General features: G+C 35.7%; 1 protein-coding gene across 7 annotated transcripts in view; it reads right to left on the bottom strand.

Annotated features, from left to right (window-relative positions):
• Positions 1-1,419: 1,419 nt before the first annotated feature.
• RIT2 (Ras like without CAAX 2) overlaps positions 1,420-19,494 on the bottom strand; it is a 475,191-nt gene continuing 457,116 nt past the window's right edge. For all 7 annotated transcript variants that reach the window (XM_035719223.2, XM_049112675.1, XM_049112676.1 and 4 more), the window contains one exon: positions 1,420-1,916. In XM_035719223.2, coding sequence (XP_035575116.1) covers positions 1,689-1,916 — 228 coding nt within the window. In that variant the 3' untranslated portion in view covers positions 1,420-1,688. The remainder of the gene's footprint in view (positions 1,917-19,494) is intronic.

Raw genomic sequence — 19,494 nt, 5'->3', positions numbered from 1 at the left:
GGAGGAAGCAAAGAAAGACCCAGTCTGTAACTTTAAGACTATCTTTAAATGATCTCTATGTGTTCTCTTTTTTACTTTTTCTCCTAATTATGAAAAGATGAAGTGGATTTAGTTTCAGGACACTATGGAATGGGGAAAACTGATTAGTTTGTGTCCTACACCATAGAATATGAGGGTTGAGAAAACACCAAAGGGAGACAGCTGGCAACAGTTAATTGCATGTCTAGTACATAGGATCAAGAACAGTGAAGTCCCTGCGGTTTTGACAAAGGCCTTAGCTCCAAGCAACAAAAGGACCCACAGGTATATTATTCTGAAAGGCTAAAATTTTAGTTCGCCAGTTGAAAATTTATGATTTCTAAATTCCTTCCAGTTGTATCTATGTTACTATGTTAAACGTGTCCTCTCATCTAATGTATAATCCCACTGTTCTTCAGCCAAGTGAGTCTTCCAACTATATGTTAAGCTACCTTGAGTCATTCCTGCATTTTCGGAGATTAACAAGTTCTAGGGGCATTGTGAATGAAAGAATAAGTGTTTACATGTTGTATGATAACTATGCTCTTCATCCTTCCTTTTCTCCAATTTGTGATAAAAAACTGTCTCCAACCCATGAAGACTGGTTACATGGTTTCCATCTCATGTTCAACTCTTATTTAATACTTGTCTGTTAAACATTCAAAACTGTGTGGGTAAGGTGCTTTCTAAGTTTGAATTTGAATAAACCAAATCACACAGTGGGATCAATGAGTGAATAGACAATTTCATTTTCCATGATGATCCTTTGTAACAAATAAGAAACAAAACCTTCTAACTGATGGTATTTCATGGTTTGAGTAAGAAGAGATAGGAAATTATGGCAGCATACAGAGAATATAGGATCTCTGGATCAACAAGGCTCTTGCCTTCCAGGTGGTCCCAGTGTAGGTGAAGCAATCCTAAGAGGGACTCCTAGTGGGAGGGAGCAGGGTGTCCTTCTATGAATATCTGAACCACCAAGTTCCTATCAGCCTCTCTTTGCCTGCTACAAAGACAAGATCCTTTTGCCACAGCTCAGCGACTTCACGGTGATAATTTTGCTAAAGCCTAACAGGGCAGAGCACTGCAAATACAGGGATATTTTCTTTCAGCCCTCCAATGACCCACAACTGGTTCCTATTATTAATAATTCCTCTAAGATTTATCTTCACAAAAAAGCACCAAGACTTCCACAGTTAAGGAAAGACAGGACTGCAGACTCCTGCTCTGAATTGTTTCCTGAGCTTCTTCATTATTTACTGAGATTCCTGAAATGCAAACAATCAGAGTCTTATCAGGCAAAGGCAGATCCCCAGAGCCTTTTATCATTCAGTCTGCAATTTTGAATTTCCTCTATAACCAGACAGCATACCAAATGAAGCTAGACTCTTTAAAGGGAAATGAGGCAATTGGAATGTCAATTTTATTTAGTAATATATTGTAAAAACTTAAACAGCATATCCGGCTGATTGACAAAATCCATCCAACTGTTAAGGGCAAAACAAAACTATCTCAAGAGGTACAGTTATGCAGATCTTGCTTTTACCTATAGGCAGATATTTAAAGAGAAAGAGAGAGAGAGACAGAAAATATTGAAGCAGAATGCAACATCTGGAATTGTCCAACTGATAAAATTCAGAGAAAGAATAAGGGAGTTAGAAGCAAGGATATCATGTCATGTTTTCTTTCTTCTTCTTCAATGAGCCTTTTAACTTTTTCCACAGGCTGTCTTTTCTCTTCAGTTTCTTTTCCATCAAGGATGGCATGGACTCCTTCTTGCGGATTTCTCTCACGAGACCATGAAAGGCATCATCAATGCAGAATCTGAGGGCCGCAGAGGTCTCAAAAAAAGCACAGTTATATTCCCGGGCCAGACTCAAGCCTTCTTCTGTAGAGACCTAAGGAAAAATAAATGGTAGTAAAAAGAGAGAAAGGGAGAGATGCTTACATCAAAAACTATGTTCTCTATCAGGACTGTGGACATGTTAAATGGAAAAAAATGTAAAGGAAAAGTATACTAATGAGAATTTGTTGTAAAGGGAGATTTCTAAAATTTCTTAACTTGAAGGGCAAATGAGAAATCAGAACCTCTAAAAGCGCAACTGAGTAATTAAAATTCTCTAAACTTCCAAAAAAACGGTCCAAAAAGTGGTCAAAACCATGGCTTTAGCATAAAACTGGTTTCTAAGTTTCAGCTCTCCAACTTTTGAGTCTTGCAAACTTGGGTAAACTTCTTAACCTTTTGGCCTGAGTATCTCATTTGTAATCTAGGATAATGACACCTACCTCCAAGGCTCTTTGTTAGTGTGTTTGATACACCTTTACAGATAATGTTGCTGAGTACATACTGAAAACTTTATAACTACTATTATTTATTAACTATAGTCCAGAGATTTCAGTTAAGAATAAGCCATGATAAAGTTGCCATGAACTTGAAAAACAATCTTCTGACAAAACAAAAGCAAAACACCACCATTATAAGTCTCTAGCTAAGCACTTTAGAGCATGGTTAGAGCTTTACGTAAGTTTCATGGCACTAAACCATGATGTGGTGCATGTTATTGCAATGGGTCCTCTAGAGATGATAAGCTGAAGTCATAATTATGCCTTAACATCTCTTTAATGTTAACTACAGTGCCTGGTACTTAAGTCACCATTAGAGGAGAAAGGATGATTAATAAAAAAACCTGGATTAAGATGCAAACATAAGTGATGCACAAATATTTAAACAGGGAATTATATGACACTGTAGTTGGGTGCCAATGATACTGCTCAAACTTTAGCATTCCCATTAAGCTCTACTAGAGTATTCACATTGGCTTGAAGAAAGCAGGAATAATGCTGCTTTGACTCAGTATGTTCTGATGGCCTCTTTGTCCATACTGGTCTATTTATTAAAGTAACTTACACGGTTGTTTATTTGTATATTCATGTTTCCTGCCAAATTTCCATTTGTATATGGTGAACTGGAGGACTCCATCAGCCTGCACTCTGAAGTGACTGACTATGGGGAGTAGAGCACCCAGTTCACCAGGATGGACATATTCACCAGGCATAACTAAGGAACTTTGTTCTGTTAAGCTGCTGACATTTTGGAGTTGTTTGTAACTAGACCATAAACCACTTTTTCTTAACTGATACACCATATTGTATTGCCAAAAAAGGGGGGTTGAGCTGGGAAATAAAAACAGGTCTGATTTCAAAGCCAGGTCCTGTCTAGTCTATGAAAGATCAACCTCACTAAGGGCTTTCATTCCTGCTGGCAAACATACCAGTCCTTTTCTAAGCTCATGTCTATCTTATAGTAACTAAAGAACACAGCTAAAAACAACCAACTGAAGTTATGAAGATTCTGTCTTACCGGCAATTAGACAAAGTCATACATTAAGTTGTCTAATTTCTAAGGAATCACAGGTGACAGTCTTACCAAATGTTTTGACACTACATACCATGTGTTGCCATTTATTTTTTAGTCTCCTACAACATTTTTCCCAACTCAGAAGCTAACGGACACATATTTTATGTGCTTTTTATAGTAACACCACATTTCTGGTACGATTTTCTAGATTAATCACCTTTCGTTAAGCCACACACACACACACACACACACACACACACACACACACACAACTCCAAAATCTCTGCTGTGGTTTACAAAAGTGTTTTTGTTCTTACTGCTTATTAGCAGCTGGAGGGCAACTGTGTCAGTTTAGCTCCAGACTATGGATTGAGATCTGGTTGATCCTTTCTGTATTCTTATTCTAAGACTCAGACTCAAAGAGCACATCTTATCTGGGATATGATATTCCCATGACAGAGCAGTGGGCAAGAGGCAGAGAGTATTTTATCTACATCCTAAAGGTCAAAAGACAAGTGAAGAAACCTGAAGTCAATGAAGCAGGATGTATCCTCAGTTCACAAAGAATTATAAAGAAATAGAATTTACCAAAACCATTTATATGTAAATGGAGCATACTATCCAGTTAAAAAAGGCAAACATTGTCAGTTAAAAAAAAGACAAACATTGTCAGATGATTAAAAAAAAAAACAAAAACAACACTGGTAGTTAGAACACCTTCCATGTAAGGATATTGAAAGTAAAATCTGAATGGAAATTAATACAAAAAGATGTTATATTGATACATTATCAGACAAAGTAGATTCATCTTTTTAAGTAATAACTTTTAACTATGATGATGGTATTATACATTTGTATGTACTAAAAATCTAGCTTCATTTTATGTTGACAGAACTAAAATACAAAATCGTAATGAGATATTTTAACCTTTCTCCCTCAGCAATTGAAAGAATACATAGATAGGTCCATAAGGATGTTGAAGGTTTGAATAAAACACCACATTTGATCTAATTTACATATGTAAGATGCTGTACCAAACAACTGATTTATTTTCTTCAAATGAACGTAAAGCATTTATAGATATTGACTTCATGCTAAGCTATAAAGCAAGTCTCAAAACACTGCAAAGAATCAAAGGCAGAAAAACTCAAACTTCATGATCAAAGTAGCCACCTCAAGAACTTACCCCCAAAATCAGCAAATTAGACCGAAAGAAGCAAAAGAAGGTATGGTAAAGACAAAAATAAATGAAATAGAAAATAATCATTAAGTGGAGAAGACTAAATCTGAAGTTGTTAAATTGATAGAGCCCAGACAAGGTTAGAGGTGGAAAAGAGTGCAAATAAATAGTATCAAGAATGACAAAGTCGACATAAGTACAGATCCTACAATCATAAAAAAAGGTAATTAAGGAATATTATATTTATGTCAAGAAATCTGACAAATTAGATGAAGGATAAATTCCTAAGACAAAATTTACCAGAATTTACTCAAGAAGAAACAGAAAATCTATATTATCCTATATTTTAGATTGTAATTAAATATGTAATTAAGACTTTTCCACAATTAAGTCTCTATAACCAGAAGTTTTGATGAATATGTGTGGCTATATGTACCAAAATATTTGTACAGAACTGTTCTTATCAGCATTATCATAGATGCAAAAAAAAAGTAACACAAATGTTATAAGTGAATTTGATAATTTGTTGTATATGAATATAATGGAATACTATACAACGCAAATGAATGGAATATTGTTATATAGAACTCAGATAAATCTTACAAACATGATAGTGTTTAGTCAAATCAAATCTATGAAACATTTCTAATAAACTAGTATATTAGATTTTACAGAAATGTGGCAAAGATAGTACAGATAGTTTTCATATACCTAACATCTAATTGCTCTTGTTATATTAATATGGTACACAATTACACTTTTAGAAAATTGAAACACGAAAACTAGTATTGAGGATCAATATGTATTTCCTTTGGGAGGTGACACAAGGGGGTCTTCTGGATGCTTTTTATTATCTTACTTGATCTATATGGTGGCTTCAGGTGAATTCACTCTGATGATTTACAAATATATACTTATAATTTGTGTGCTTCTGTATTTGGTGCATCAATGAAAAACTCAACTGTACTATATAATAGGAAACACACCCTCTGAATTTGAAGCATCACCATTTCCTCAAGTACAGTAGTATTTCTATAGCTAAATGTCTCAACATTCATGGTAAATAGGATATGTACAGTCTCATATCACATCAATCATGGTGTGTCACAAAATGAATTGGGTCTGGTCAGATTTTGCAAAATACGTTGAAAAATGTGTATTTTAGATTTCTGAAATCAGATAACATCATGGACTTAGGTTCCTAGCAGGAAAGTTCAATACCATAAAGATTACAAATCATCTCAAAGTAATGTGTAATTTCAATAAAAAATACATTCAAATCCTGAAATCTTTTGAAACATAGACTGTTATACAGAGATAGTAAAATTCATGGGGAAGAATAAAGGCAAAAATAGGAAAGAAATATTTCAATTCTAGTAAGGAGGAGGCAGAGAAAAGAACAATGGTGTTGGACTCATTCTACTACACCTCTCTGTAAATTTATAGCAGTCCAGAGAGTGGGGTATCAGTTAAGGGCTAGACATACCAATCCAGTGCAATGGGGAAATCTAGAAACAAGATGATCAAATATATGGGGGCTTGATATACTATTGGGTAGCCCTCTAAATCAAAGTTTGGAAGTGAAGATGCATTTAGTGGTACCCTGACATTGAGTCATCATCATTTTGGGCTATTCTTGATATATGGAGATTATTTCTACCAGCACAGTAAGGTAATTTTTCTTTGGAAAGAATAGAAAAGGAAAGAGGTTTGAGTCTTTAACTAAATGTATATTTTTTTCTTACACATTTAAAAAATTTCTTTATACAAACACATGTTTATTAAATGTTTCCTAATTATAAAAATGAATTACACAGCATTGGAAACATCAAAATTCAGTTAAAAGTCCAATGTGATGGTCTTAAAAATTAGAAAAATTCCATCCAAAGGTTCATATTGAAGTCACATAAGCAAATAATAGATGACATACTGCTTATTATTATAGCAGGATAAAGTGTTTTCAAATTTGTAGCTCCTCATTGCTTTGGTAAGTAATCATGAATTCTATTTCAAAGCATGAAATGTATATATTCTTAGATTCATTATTGGAATATTAATTCCATGTTACAACTCAGTAATTTTCACATTCATTATAATGAAATCCAAAAGGAAATTAAACTTAGTAAAATATTAGATCTCTTCTATAATTCCTGAAAAAACTCTTACTAGATCAATTACCTAAAGATTATATAAAGTTTTTATTTTTAAAAAAAATATTAAAGTGAAAGCATACTTTAAAATTCCCATGGCTCAATAAATTTTATCTCACATCAATTTTGACGAACCACAATCTGTCATCCCTACACTTGAGTCCAAACCTATAAAAAGAAAATAAGTTCAAAAAACAATTTTTACAGGGGATCCCTGGGTGGCGCAGCGGTTTGGCACCTGCCTTTGGCCCAGGGCGCAATCCTGGAGACCCGGGATCGAATCCCAGGTCGGGCTCCCGGTGCATGGAGCCTGCTTCTCTCTCTGCCTATGTCTCTGCCTCTCTGTCTCTCTCTCTCTGAGTGACTATCATAAATAAATAAAAATTAAAAAAAACAATTTTTACAGATTCTGGGCTTTTATGTTTAGTAATTTTGGTCTATTTGAAAGCTATAAATATTTCAACAGTATCACTGGAATAAGTTTTATTCCACTAATGGTTCTGAGTGGTTCAGAATTGGAGTAACATAAAAAGTAATTGCTTCTATATTAGGCTTCAAAACCAGGATATGTAATATTCATCCAATATATTATATCTTAACTATCCAAAATTTAAGTAAAATCAAATATTTTTAAATGAAAAATATTTATCCATGCCAAATAGTAACTGCTAAGAAGCACAGTGTTAAAAGGGGGTTAATTATTTTTTCTTTCTCAAGTGAGGAGTTTCAGGCCCCAAAATGGTTAAGCAAGTGGTTCAAGGTCACATATCTAATTGAGTAAAACAATCATCAAGTTCTACTCTCTTCCATCATGTATTATTTCCAATCCTTGCTGTTTCTCATAGGATCTCTCCAGTTCCCTCTCCCTTCCATACACACACACACACACACACACACACACACACACATACACACACTCACAATATATAAATATAAATATATATATATATAATTGATTATTCTGATCTGAGGTTTGCTAACTTGAGATGATTCTTAAATTACAAAGAAATGATATAGGACATTTTAAAAGAAAAGAAAAGAAAAAGAAAAATTTTAAATACAGAGACAGAGGAGAAAAATAAATATTGTAGAAAGATTATTTGGGGGTCAGGGAAAGAACAGATTTCAGATTTGTTCAGATTCAGATCCCATAACACCATGCCCCTCAATTGCAAGGATGGGGAGTGTGTGATTAAATATGCCACCTGCAGGCTTTAGAAAGCATTGGCAGAAAAAATGGAATAAAGAAAAATGTTTTATACAATAGAAAATTTCAATAACCCAAGGGAACCATCTTTTTAATATATGTGACCTTTTTCACCAAGGAAGATCATTGTGTAATGCGCCAGGTACTCCCTGAAATGCCATTTCCCATCTGCCTGAGGAGGCATTAAAGCACAGCCACAGCTGCATGGGGGTTGAAGAAATCCCTGGGTGTGATGGCAAACACAGCCTGTTCCAGTCCTGGCCCAGCTGCTTGTGGGAAGCGGCAAGCATGCTGGTCAATTCAAGTTCCTGTCCCAGCAATCTGCTGACTTTAAGAGCTTCATCACTCTTTATTGTAAAGGTAAAGGTACTCAGGGTAATGGGGGTCGGCTAGTAAGCCATATAAGTCTTAGTAGCACAAAGGAAACTCTGACACTGCTTTTCTATATTTACTAACCTTGAGTGAGGAGAGATTGGCAGAAAGATGGGTCTGACTCTTCCAAGAGAAGCTTTGCAAGTGTAATCTCTTTGTGGTTCAGCCTACTGGGTACTGTTAAAATATTCAGTGTATAGAACAAACTCTTCAAAATTTGTTAATATTTTTTAATATCTTCCTGTGTTTCACTTCATTCTTACCTACAAAGATATTAATTTTCATTATAGAGCCTGCATAGTCTTGGTAATAGGAATCGGTTTCTTGAAGAGTTGGGACCAAAACATTTTATTTGTTAATAAGAAGGAAAATTTGCCCAAACTTAGCTTGTTCAGTTTTCACTTCATTTAGTTGTGTACTTGGTTTTGATCTGTTTTAATGAAGAGTAGCCTTGCCAGTTTCCTTGACCAGCTCCAATGAAAGTGCTTTTGATTTGTTTGCTTTTTTAGTCTGGAAGTTCTTTCTTAAAAGGATTTTTTTTTTTAATTTTAAAGAGAAAGAGAGAGCCCAAGTGGGAAGGGGTAGAGGGGAAAAGAGAGAGAATCCCAAGCAGATTCCATGCTGAGTGTGGAGCCTGACACAGGGCTCAGTCTCACAGCCATGTGATCACAACATGAGCTGAAACCAAGAGTCAGACACTTAACGAATTCTGCCCCCCAGGTGCTCCTACAAGTTTTGTTTTGTTTTTGTTTTGTTTTGTTTTTACACATAGCTTCCTTCTAAAGGTAAGTGCATAGATGTCACCTTAGACTCCCTGCAGGGAACACCAAAACACAGCAATGCACTGGCAATAATTTCCCACCCTCAGCTGCAGTCACTGACATATGAGAAACTCATTCTTTTTAATTTTCATTCAAGTGTACAGTGTTATATTAATTTCAGGTATACCATATTGTGATTCAACAGTTCCATATATTACTCAGGTCTCACCAGGTGTACTCTTAATCCCCTTCATCTATTTCACCTCTCTCTTCACCATTCACCACCTCACCTCTGGTAGCCATCAGTTGTTCCCCATAATTAAGAGTCTGTTTCTTGATTTGTCTCTTATTTTCCCTTTGAGTGTTTTGTTTCATGAATTCAACACATGAGTGACATAATATGGTATTTGGCATATTTTGCTTTGCATTCTACTCTCTAGCTCCATCCATGTCATTGCAAGTGGCAAAAATTCATTCTTCTTTATAGTTGAATGATATTCCATTGTATATATAAACTACAGCTTCTTTATCCATTCATCTATTGCTGGACACTTGAGCTGTTTCCATAGTTTGGCCATGGGAAATAGTGCTACAATAAATACAGGGATGCATATATCCCTTCAAATTAGTGTTTAAGTATTAGTTGTATATTTTGGGTAAATACCCAGTAGTGTGATTACTGGATTGTAGGATAGTTCTATTTTTAATTTTTTGAAGAACCTCCATACTGTTTTCCACAGTGGCTGCACCACTATGCCTTTCCATCAGCAGTGCCCAAGGGTTCCTTTTTCTCTACATCCTCACCAAAATTAGTTGTTTCTTGGGTTTTTTATTTTAGCCATTCTGACAGGTGTGAGGTGATATCTCATTGTAGTTATGATATTCATTTCCCTGGTGATGAGTGATGTTGAGCATCTTTTCATGTGTCTGTTGACCATCTAGATGTTTTCTTTGGAGAAATGTCTATGTCTTCTGACCATTTTTAACTGTATTGTTTTTTTGGGAGTTGAGTTGTATCGGTTTTTCATATATCTTAGATATTAACCCTTTATCAGATATTTCATTTATAAATATCTTGTTTCATTCAGTAGGCTTTTAGTTTTATTGGCTGTTTCCTTCACTATGCAGAGGCTTTTTAATATAGACACAATAGTTTATTGTTTTTTTATTTCTCATGCCTCAGGAGACCCATCTAGAAAAATGCTGCTGCACCCAATGTCAGAGAAATTACTGCTTGTGTTCTCCTCTAGGATTTTTATGGTTTCAGGTCTCAGATTTAGGCCTTTAATTTATTTTTAGTTTATTTTTGTATATGGCTTAAGAAAGTGTATGTTGCTGTATGTATGGTTTTCCCCAATACCATTTATTGAAGAGACTTTCTTTTTTCCATAGTATAGTCTCGCCTTCTTTGTCAAAGATTGATTGACCATATAATGGTATGTTTATTTCTAGGCTTTCTATTCTGTTCCATTGATCTATATGTCTATTTTTGTGCTACTATTATACTGTTTTGATTACCATAGCTTTGTAATAGAACTAGAAATTTGGAATTGTGATACCTCCAGTTATATCCTTTTTTTTTTTTTTTTCAAGATTGCTTTGCCAATTCGGGGTCTTTTGTGGTTCTATACAAATTTTAGGATTGTTCTTGTTCTGTGAAAAATGCTGTTGTTATTTTGATAAGGATTGCAGTAAATGTTTATGTTGCTTTGGGCAGCATAGTCATTTTAATAATATGTGTTCTTCCAATCCATGAGCATGGAATGTCCCTCCATTTCTTTGTGTTGTCTTCAATTTCTTTCATCAATGTTTTATAGTTTCAGAGTACAGGTCTTTCACCTCCTTGGTAAGTTTATTTCTAAAGTAATTTATTATTTTTGGTTAAATTGTAAATGTGATTGCTTTCTTATTTTCTCTTTCTGTTGTTTCATTATTGGTATACATACATACATATGATTTCTGTACATTGATTTTGTATCCTACAACTTCATTTAATTCATTTATCAGTTCTGGGAGATTTTGAGTGAGTCTTTCAGGTTTTCGATATACAGTATCATATCATCTGCATAAAGTGGAAGTTTTACTTCTTCCTTACCAATTTGGATATATTTATTTCTTTTTGTTGTTTAATTGCTGTTAGAACTTCCAGTACGATGTTGAATAAAAGTGATGAGAACAGACACCCTTGTCTCTTTTCTGACCTTAGGGGAAAAGCTCTGTTTTTCACCATTGAGTATGATGTAGCTGTGGGATTTTCATGTATGGCCTTTATTGTATTGAGGTATGTTCCCCCTAAACGTACATTTTTTTAAATCGTAACTGTTGTACTTTGTTGAATGCTTTTTCTGCTTCTATTTTAATCATAGGATTTTTCCTTTCTCTTATTGATGTATCATGTTGATTAATATGCAAATATTGAACCACCCTTGTATCCCACTAGATCATGATGAATGATTTTTTTATGTATTTTTGGATTCAGTTTGCTAGTATTTTTTGAGTATTTCTGCATATATGTTCATCATAGTTTGATGTAGTTCTCTTTCTTGGTGGTACCTTTTTCTGGTTTTGGTATCAGGGTAATGCTGGCCTCATAGAATAGATTTGGAGGTTTTCCTTCTGGTTTTGGAATAGTTTATTTACAAGAGACACAAAGAGAGAGGCAGAGACATATGCAGAGGGAGAAGTAGGCTCTCTTCAAGGAGCCTGATGAGGGACTCAATCCCAAGACCCCAGATCATGCCCTGAGTCAAAGGCAGACATCCAACCACTGAGCCACCCAGGTGCCCCAAAAAGAATAGGTATGTTTGGTAAGAATTCTTGAAATGTTTGGGTAAGAATTCTCCTGTGAAGCCATCTGGTCCTGGACTTTTGTTTTTTGGAAATTTTTTACCATTGCTGGTAATCAGTCTGTTCAAATTTTCTACTTCCTGCTTCAGTTCTGGTATATTATATGTTTCTAGGAATTTAATCCATTTCTTCTAGGCTGTTCAGTTTGTTGCCATATAATTTTTCATAATATTCTCTTACAATTGTATTTCTCCAGTGTTGGTTGCTTTCTCCTCTTTCATTTGTGGTTTTGTTTGAGTCCTCTCTGTGGTTGGTTGGTTGTTTGATGAGTCTGGCTAGAGGTTTACCAATTTTATTGATCTTTTCCAAGAACCAGCTCCTGGTTTCATTGTTTTGATTTTTCTCTATCATTTATTTCTACTGTAATCTTTATTATGTCATTGCTTCTGCTAGTTTTAGGTTTTGTTGGTCAATTTCTAGCACCTTTAGGTATAAAGTGAGATTTTTCTGCTTTTTTTTTTTTTAAAGATTTTATTTATTTATTCACAGAGACACAGAGACAGAATGAGAGGCAGAGACACAGGCAGAGGGAGAAGCAGGCTCCATGCAGAGAGCCCGACGTGGGACTTGATCCAGGGTCTCCAGGATCACGCCCCGGGCTGCAGGCAGCACTAAACCGCTGCTCCACCGGGGCTGCCCGATTTTTCTGCTTCTTGAGGTGGCCAGTATTGCTATAAACTTTCTTCTTAGAACCACTTTTGCTGTATCACTTTCATTTGTCTCCATGTATTTGTTGATATCCAATTCTGATTTCCAGGTTGACTCATTCATTGTTTAGTAGCATGTTTTTAACCTCTATGCTTTATGTATTTGTGTTCTTTCTAGATTTTTTCTTCTGGTGAATTTCTAGGATCATAGTGTTGTGATCAGAAAAGATGCATGGTATGGCTTTGATCTTTTTGAATTCACTGAGAATGGTTTTTCAGCCTAATATGTAATCTGTTCTGGAGAATGTTTTCTGTGCACTTGAAAAAAAAATGTACTCTGCTGTTTTAGGATGGGATGTTTTGAATAAGTTTAAGTCCATCTGGTCCCATGTGTCATTGAAAGCCACTCTTTCCTTGTTGATTTCTTATTTGGATGATCTGCTCATCAATATAAGTGGGGTATTAAAGTCCCCTACCATTGTTGTATTGCTATCAATTAGTTTCTTCCTTTTTTTTTCAATTAGTTTATGTTCTTTATGTTTCTTTATGTTTTCAATTAGCAAATACTTTATGCGTAAAGTATTTGGATGCTTCCCTTTTGAGTGCATATTTGTAATTGTTATATCTTCTTGTTGGATTGTTCCCTTTATGCTTACACAGTGCCCTTCTTTGTCTCTTGTTATAGTCTATTTTGTCCCATATAAACATTATTACCCCAGCTTTCTTTTGATATCTATTTGCATGGTAGATGTTTCTCCATCCCCTCACTTTCACTATGCAGGTGTCTTTAGCTCTGAAGTGAGTCTCTTGTAGACAGTGTATAGATGGATTTTTTAAAATCCATTCTGTCACTTTGAATGTAATGGATTAAATACACCAATCAAAAGGCATAAGGTGATTATTTTTCCCTTTTCTCTCTCTCTCTCTCTCTTTTTTTTAGTTACATTAGTCTCAGGTGTACAACTCAAGTCAATTGTATATGTATTGCCATTTTGGTACTTGTTTTGTGGCTGTTTGTATAGTTCTCCTTTGACCCTTGCTCTCTTTCATGGTTTGCTGGCTTTCTTTAGTGATATACTTGGATTCCTTTCTCTTGATTTTTTGCATATCTATTATGGGTTTTTGATTTGTGGTTATCATTAGGTTTATTAATATCTTTTGCATATATCAGTCTGTATTAAGCTAATCATTGCTTAAGTTTCAACCCATTCTTTACTTTTCTCCTTTGTCATTTTTTTAGGCATATGTTATATTTTATGCCCTTTTATTTTGTGAATCCCTTGAGTGATTTTTACAGATATACTTATTTTTACTGCTTTTGTGTTCTCCACTTTTTTTATTCCTATTCATGGTCTTTCCTTTCCACTCAAATAGTCCCTTTTAACATTGCTGGTTTAGTGATCATGAACTCCTGTATCTTTCATTTGTCTAGGAAACTATCTCTCCTTCCATTCTGAATGATAGCCTTGCTGGATAGAGTATTCTTGGTTGCAGATTTTTTTCCAGTCATCACTTTGAATATATCATGCTACTTTCTTCTGTCCTACAAAGTTTCTACTGAAAAATCAGGTGATAGCCTTATGGGATTTCCCTTGTATGTAACGGTCTTCTTTTGCAGCTTTTAAAATCCTCTTTATCAATATTTCCTGCCAGTTTGTTACTGTGTGTCTTGGTGTGGACCCGCTTGGACTGATTTTGTTGGGGGATTTTCTGTGCCTCCTGGATCTGGATATCTGTTTCCTCCCCCCACCCCCCAGTAGGAAACTTTTCAGCTATTATTTCTTCTTATAAATTTCCTGCTATTTTTTCTCTCTTCTCCTTCTGTGATCCCTATAATATAAATAAATGTTATGCTTGATAGAGTCACTGAGTTTCCTAAGTCTGTTCTCATTTGGCATATATTTTTTTCCTCTCACCTGTTCAACTTGATTACTTTCCTTTACTCTGTCTTCCAGGTTGCTGATTTGCTCCTCTGCTACCTCTCACCTCTCACTACATTTATTCCATGTAGTGAATTTTAAATTTAATTTATTGTGTTCCTTATCTCTGATTGGTTCTTCTCTCTTTGTTAAGTATCTCACTGATGTCCTCCACTGTTTTCTCAAGTCCAATGAGGATCTTTATGATCATTACTTTCAATTTTTTAGCAGGCATATTACTTACCTTTTTATTTAGCTCTCTTGCTATGGTTTTGTTCTCTATCTCCTCATTTTGTCTAACTCTATGTTAGGAAAGTGCTCTTGAAAATAATGGCCTTATGAAAAAGTCCACTAGTTCCCTACAATGCAATGTTCCTGTTCACCAGAACATGGTGCTTCAGGAGGTGTCTCCTCTGTGTGTTGAATGTGTCCTGCTGTTGTGGGCATTGTTTACTAAAACTCTGAGCCCCACTCTGGTGTAGGGCCAAGGTGTGTATAGCTCTGTTTGCAAAATGAGACCTGCAGTCACCACTGAGACTGGGTCTGGCCTGGGCAGATCTGCAAAGCAAACAAAATGGGTAGGGTGCACAGTTGTAACAACATGGTACACCTGGGCTATCTCAGGTCCTGCCACTGCTGGGACCCAAGCTATGCAAAATGTGCAAGTGGGAAGTCATGGTTTGTGCCAGTCTTCTGAGGGAAGGGAACCCTAGCTCACAGACCAAGGCAAATGTGACTAGGGAAGGTAGATCTGCTGAAATGGGAGAGGCAGGGATTGGTAATGAATGTCAGCACAGTGCTCATTCCTACAGAAGTCCTTCAGCAATCCCTGCCTCTCTAGAACATGCTCCAACCTGCCCTGAGACATACTTCCTCACATGCCATCTGTAATATTCTGGCCTTTGAGTATTGCACATTTCCTCTGCCTGGAGTGTGCCCCTCCCAGTACTTCTTATGGCTGATTTCTTCTCATCAGTCATGTCCCAGCTTAAATATCATCTTCACTGAGACACCTTGCCTAACTTTTCTCTAGAAAATATTTTGCCCATTGCCAGTGATTTGTTCCATTGCTCTGCCTTATTTCTTTCTTAGCACTTAATCACTCTCTGAAATCATTTTACTAATTTATTCCTATGTTTATATTCTGTCTCCCTTCAGTACAATGAAGCTTTGTTATAGCAGAAATTTGTCAGTCTTGTTCACTGCTGTACCTAGAGCCATCACAGTGGCCAACACTTAGAATGACACTACTGGATACCTTGGCCATAGAATACAGCATTGGGGTTATGATAAATAAGGGAGCTAGTTGTCAGGGCAATAGGAAAATTATAGTGATTTGGAATTTCCTTTTTAATCAGTGCCATGACAGCACTATGGTGACATTTATAAGTAGTGCCCAGACCCTTATTAGTGGTTCTTGGCTCCCTCAGGGAAGACAGATATCCTTGTAGGAGACCTAAATGACAAGTAGGGAGTGTGTGTGGGGGGAACCAGAATAAGTCTCAGATGGAAGGACTAACAATGGCCTAAGGCAGAGGTGATAATGGTGCTTTTGTGGGATCATCAGCTGTTAATGTGGTGTAGAGGAAAGCATGAAGGAGGAAGGAGAGAATGAACAGCAGCACTATCAGAAGGAATGAGTGAGCTTAAGTGCCTAATTTATGTAGATTCATATGAAATTTGTTAGATTCATATGAAATTCTTATGAAATCCATCAATTAAGTGATTTTTTTAAAAGGCCTATTTCTTGAGTGCCTACTCTGTGCAAAGAAATGTAAAAGGTTTTCTCTCTCCTGTTGAAGAGACATTGATTGAATGAAGAGAAAAGCAGGACATAATAAATGGTATAGTCAGTCCTTCTGAGGCACAGGATGGTAATGGCTCTAGGGTAAAGAGTTTAGACTGCTTTGTATAAGAGACATTTGAAATCTCCAAGGCCTTGTGCTTTTCATCCAAGAAGCCCTGGTATGCTGGGGGTTGGGGGGATGGGGATAAGGTTGCCATGGCAGCCAGTAGTTGCTATGAAGGGAAAAAAGAGAAGATTAATGCTAAATATTTTGCTAACAGCAATATCTAGCTGCGGCTTTGAATTTTTCTCCTAAGGACTACTTTTAAAATATCTTGTTAAAATTATAAATCAATAAAGTTAGGCAGTATATGAAATATATATGTCAGTGTGTGTATATATATATATATATATATATACACACACACACACACACACACACACATATATGTATGTCCAGGCCTTAGTGTATCTTAATATATTTGAACTAATAAATAAATGTGTGTATTTGATGTATATTAAAGAATGGTTTTCCCACACTTTATGAATAAAGAGTAAAATTTTGGCCACTTGGAGAACTTAAGTATCAAAAACATATTTCAACAGTTAATTTATTACATTAATAAATTCATATTAGATAAAAATAGAAGGAACTTATGATTATATTTGTAACACATATAACAATTATAATTAAGCAATAAATTGTATAGCTGTGTGATATCTGGATCCCCTACAGAATATAAGACCATGAGGGCATGGAACATTGCTTTCTCAGCAACACCTCACTATTTTGCACATGAACCAAGCTCAGTAACCATCTTTTGTATCTCTTCCTTGAATGGGTGGTGAATAAAGGAAAAGAAAGGAAACCAAGGAGGAAGCAACCAACTACTACAGCAAAAACTCTCCATATATTAACTAGAGAGCTCAAAAGCCCAAATCCCATTTGAACTGCCAAAGGTTTTGAGTCCCACAAAAGCACTATTATTTATATTCTCTCTATATAAAGACGTGCACTGCAAAATCTCTAAGCAGAGAAAAAAAGAAAAGGCTGGGGCATGATGCTTTCTTGAGTGGAGTCTAGGGAACAGAGTGGTGGATGACTGATGTGATCCAAAGGAAAGCCAGAGGTATCAGGATTCCTCCAAGTTTATGGTCAACATATGTATCTTTTTGCATTATATTCAGAAAAGGTATGCTTTGCAGAGAAGAATGAGCCTGAACAAAGTAAGTTTGATACAAGTTCTAACTCTGGGATCTGCAGAATATAAAACTGAACCAATGTTCCAGGGAGCTGGGCATTTTTTTGAAAAATTTATAAGCCTGTACTTATTGGCACTACTATAAATTTAGTTTTCATTTTTAGCAGAGCCATCAGTGCCCTTGTCAATCATTTTACTTATTATTAGCTAGTGCCCTTTCCTATTCTCATTTAGTTCTTCAAAATCTTCACTTCTCATTTTCAGCAGATGATCTTGCCCTCACTTCAACTCAATGAGAAAATAAAAGCATCCAAAAATAATAAGTAAAACATTCCATACTAGCACCTAGAAGCTCACCTGTGTCATTAGCTACCTTATCTTACTCTCTGTGTCTCAAATGAAGATAGGTTACTGATTCTGTCAAGTCTAATACCTCCATCTGGACTCTGTCTTCTTCAGTATCTGTCCTCTTCAGTATCTGTTTAAGTCTGCCAGCATGAGTTGTACCCCTTCTGTTTTATATTTTAAGCTTTTTTAATAGCCCCTGTTTTTCCCAGAAAAAATAATCAAGTCACCTTTTTTAAGAGCCCAATTCTAATTACTTTCTTTTAACTGTAGATTCTTCAGGAAAGCACTTGTACAAGGTTAAAAAGGGGGAAGAATTGGGCTGAGGCATGAAAATTTTTGGAAGAAGGATGCACAGTCTTAAAATAAGGTACTGTACTGCATGGGAGAGGATATTTACAAATGATATATTCAATAAGGGGCTAATATTCAAAATACATGAAGAACTCATATAACTCAACATCCAGAAAACAAATAATCTGATTAAAAAATGGGTAGAGGACCTGAATAGACATTTCTCCAAAGAAGACATACCACTGGCCAATAGACGCATGAAAAGATGCACATCACTACTCATCAGGCAAATGCAAACCAAAACCACAATGACACCAGTGCATACCTGTCAGAATAGCTAGTATCAAAAAGACAAAAATGACAAGTGTCGGTGAAGATGTGGAGCAAAAGGAGCCTCACATGCACTGTTGGTGGGAATATAAATTTATATGGCCACTGTGGAACATAGTATGGAGGTTCCTTAAAAAATGAACAATATAAATACTATATGATCCAGTAATTTTACTCCTGGTATTTACCCAAAGAAAACAAAAACATGAATTTGAAAAGATATATGCACCCCTAGGCTTACTGCAGTGTTATTTAACGATAGTCAAGATATGGAAGCAACCTAAATGTCCACTGATAGGTGAATGGATACTCAGTCATAAAAAAGAATGAATGAAATCTTGCCATTTGCAACACCATGGATGGACCTAGAAGGTATTACGCTAAGTGAAGTAAGTCTGACAGAGAAAGACAAATACCATTTGATTTTACTTACATGTGGAATGAAGAAAGAGAGAAAGAAAGAGAAAGAAAGAAAGAAAGAAAGAAAGAAAGAAAGAAAGAAAGAAAGAAAGAAAGAAAAAGAGAAACAGACCCATAAATACAGAAAACAAACTAGCAGCTGCCAAAGGGGAGAGGGTTGGATAGGCAAAATGGGTAAAGGGAAGTAAAAAGTACAGGTTTCCAGTTATGGGATGAATAAGTCATGGGGATGAAAGGTACAGAATAGGGAATAAAATCAATGGTATTATACTGGCATTGCATGGTGACAGATGGTAGCTACACTTTGTGGTGAACATAGCATAACATATCAAATTATTGAATCACTATTATGTACACCTGGAACTAATGTCACATTGTGTTTCAACTATACTTGAATTAAAAAAAGATGTCAGAGGTTTACGTGCTGATTTAATCACTTCTGATTTGCACATCAATGTTCACAATCTGGATTCAGCTTCCCCCCTCACCTAGTCTCCTAAAATGGTTTCAAAGGTATAAATATGACCCTTGCTGCCAAACCCAGTAGGTAATTCCAGATATCTTTCAGCATCTGCATTATTTGACAAATTGACTACTTTCTTCTTTAAACTTCTCATTTGACTTGGTGATCTCCTTTCCTGATTTTTCTAACCTCTTT

The sequence above is a fragment of the Canis lupus genome, chromosome 7 (assembly GCF_003254725.2).
Source record: "Canis lupus dingo isolate Sandy chromosome 7, ASM325472v2, whole genome shotgun sequence".
NCBI lineage: Eukaryota > Metazoa > Chordata > Mammalia > Carnivora > Canidae > Canis > Canis lupus.
This window is presented reverse-complemented; position numbering and strand designations above follow the sequence as displayed.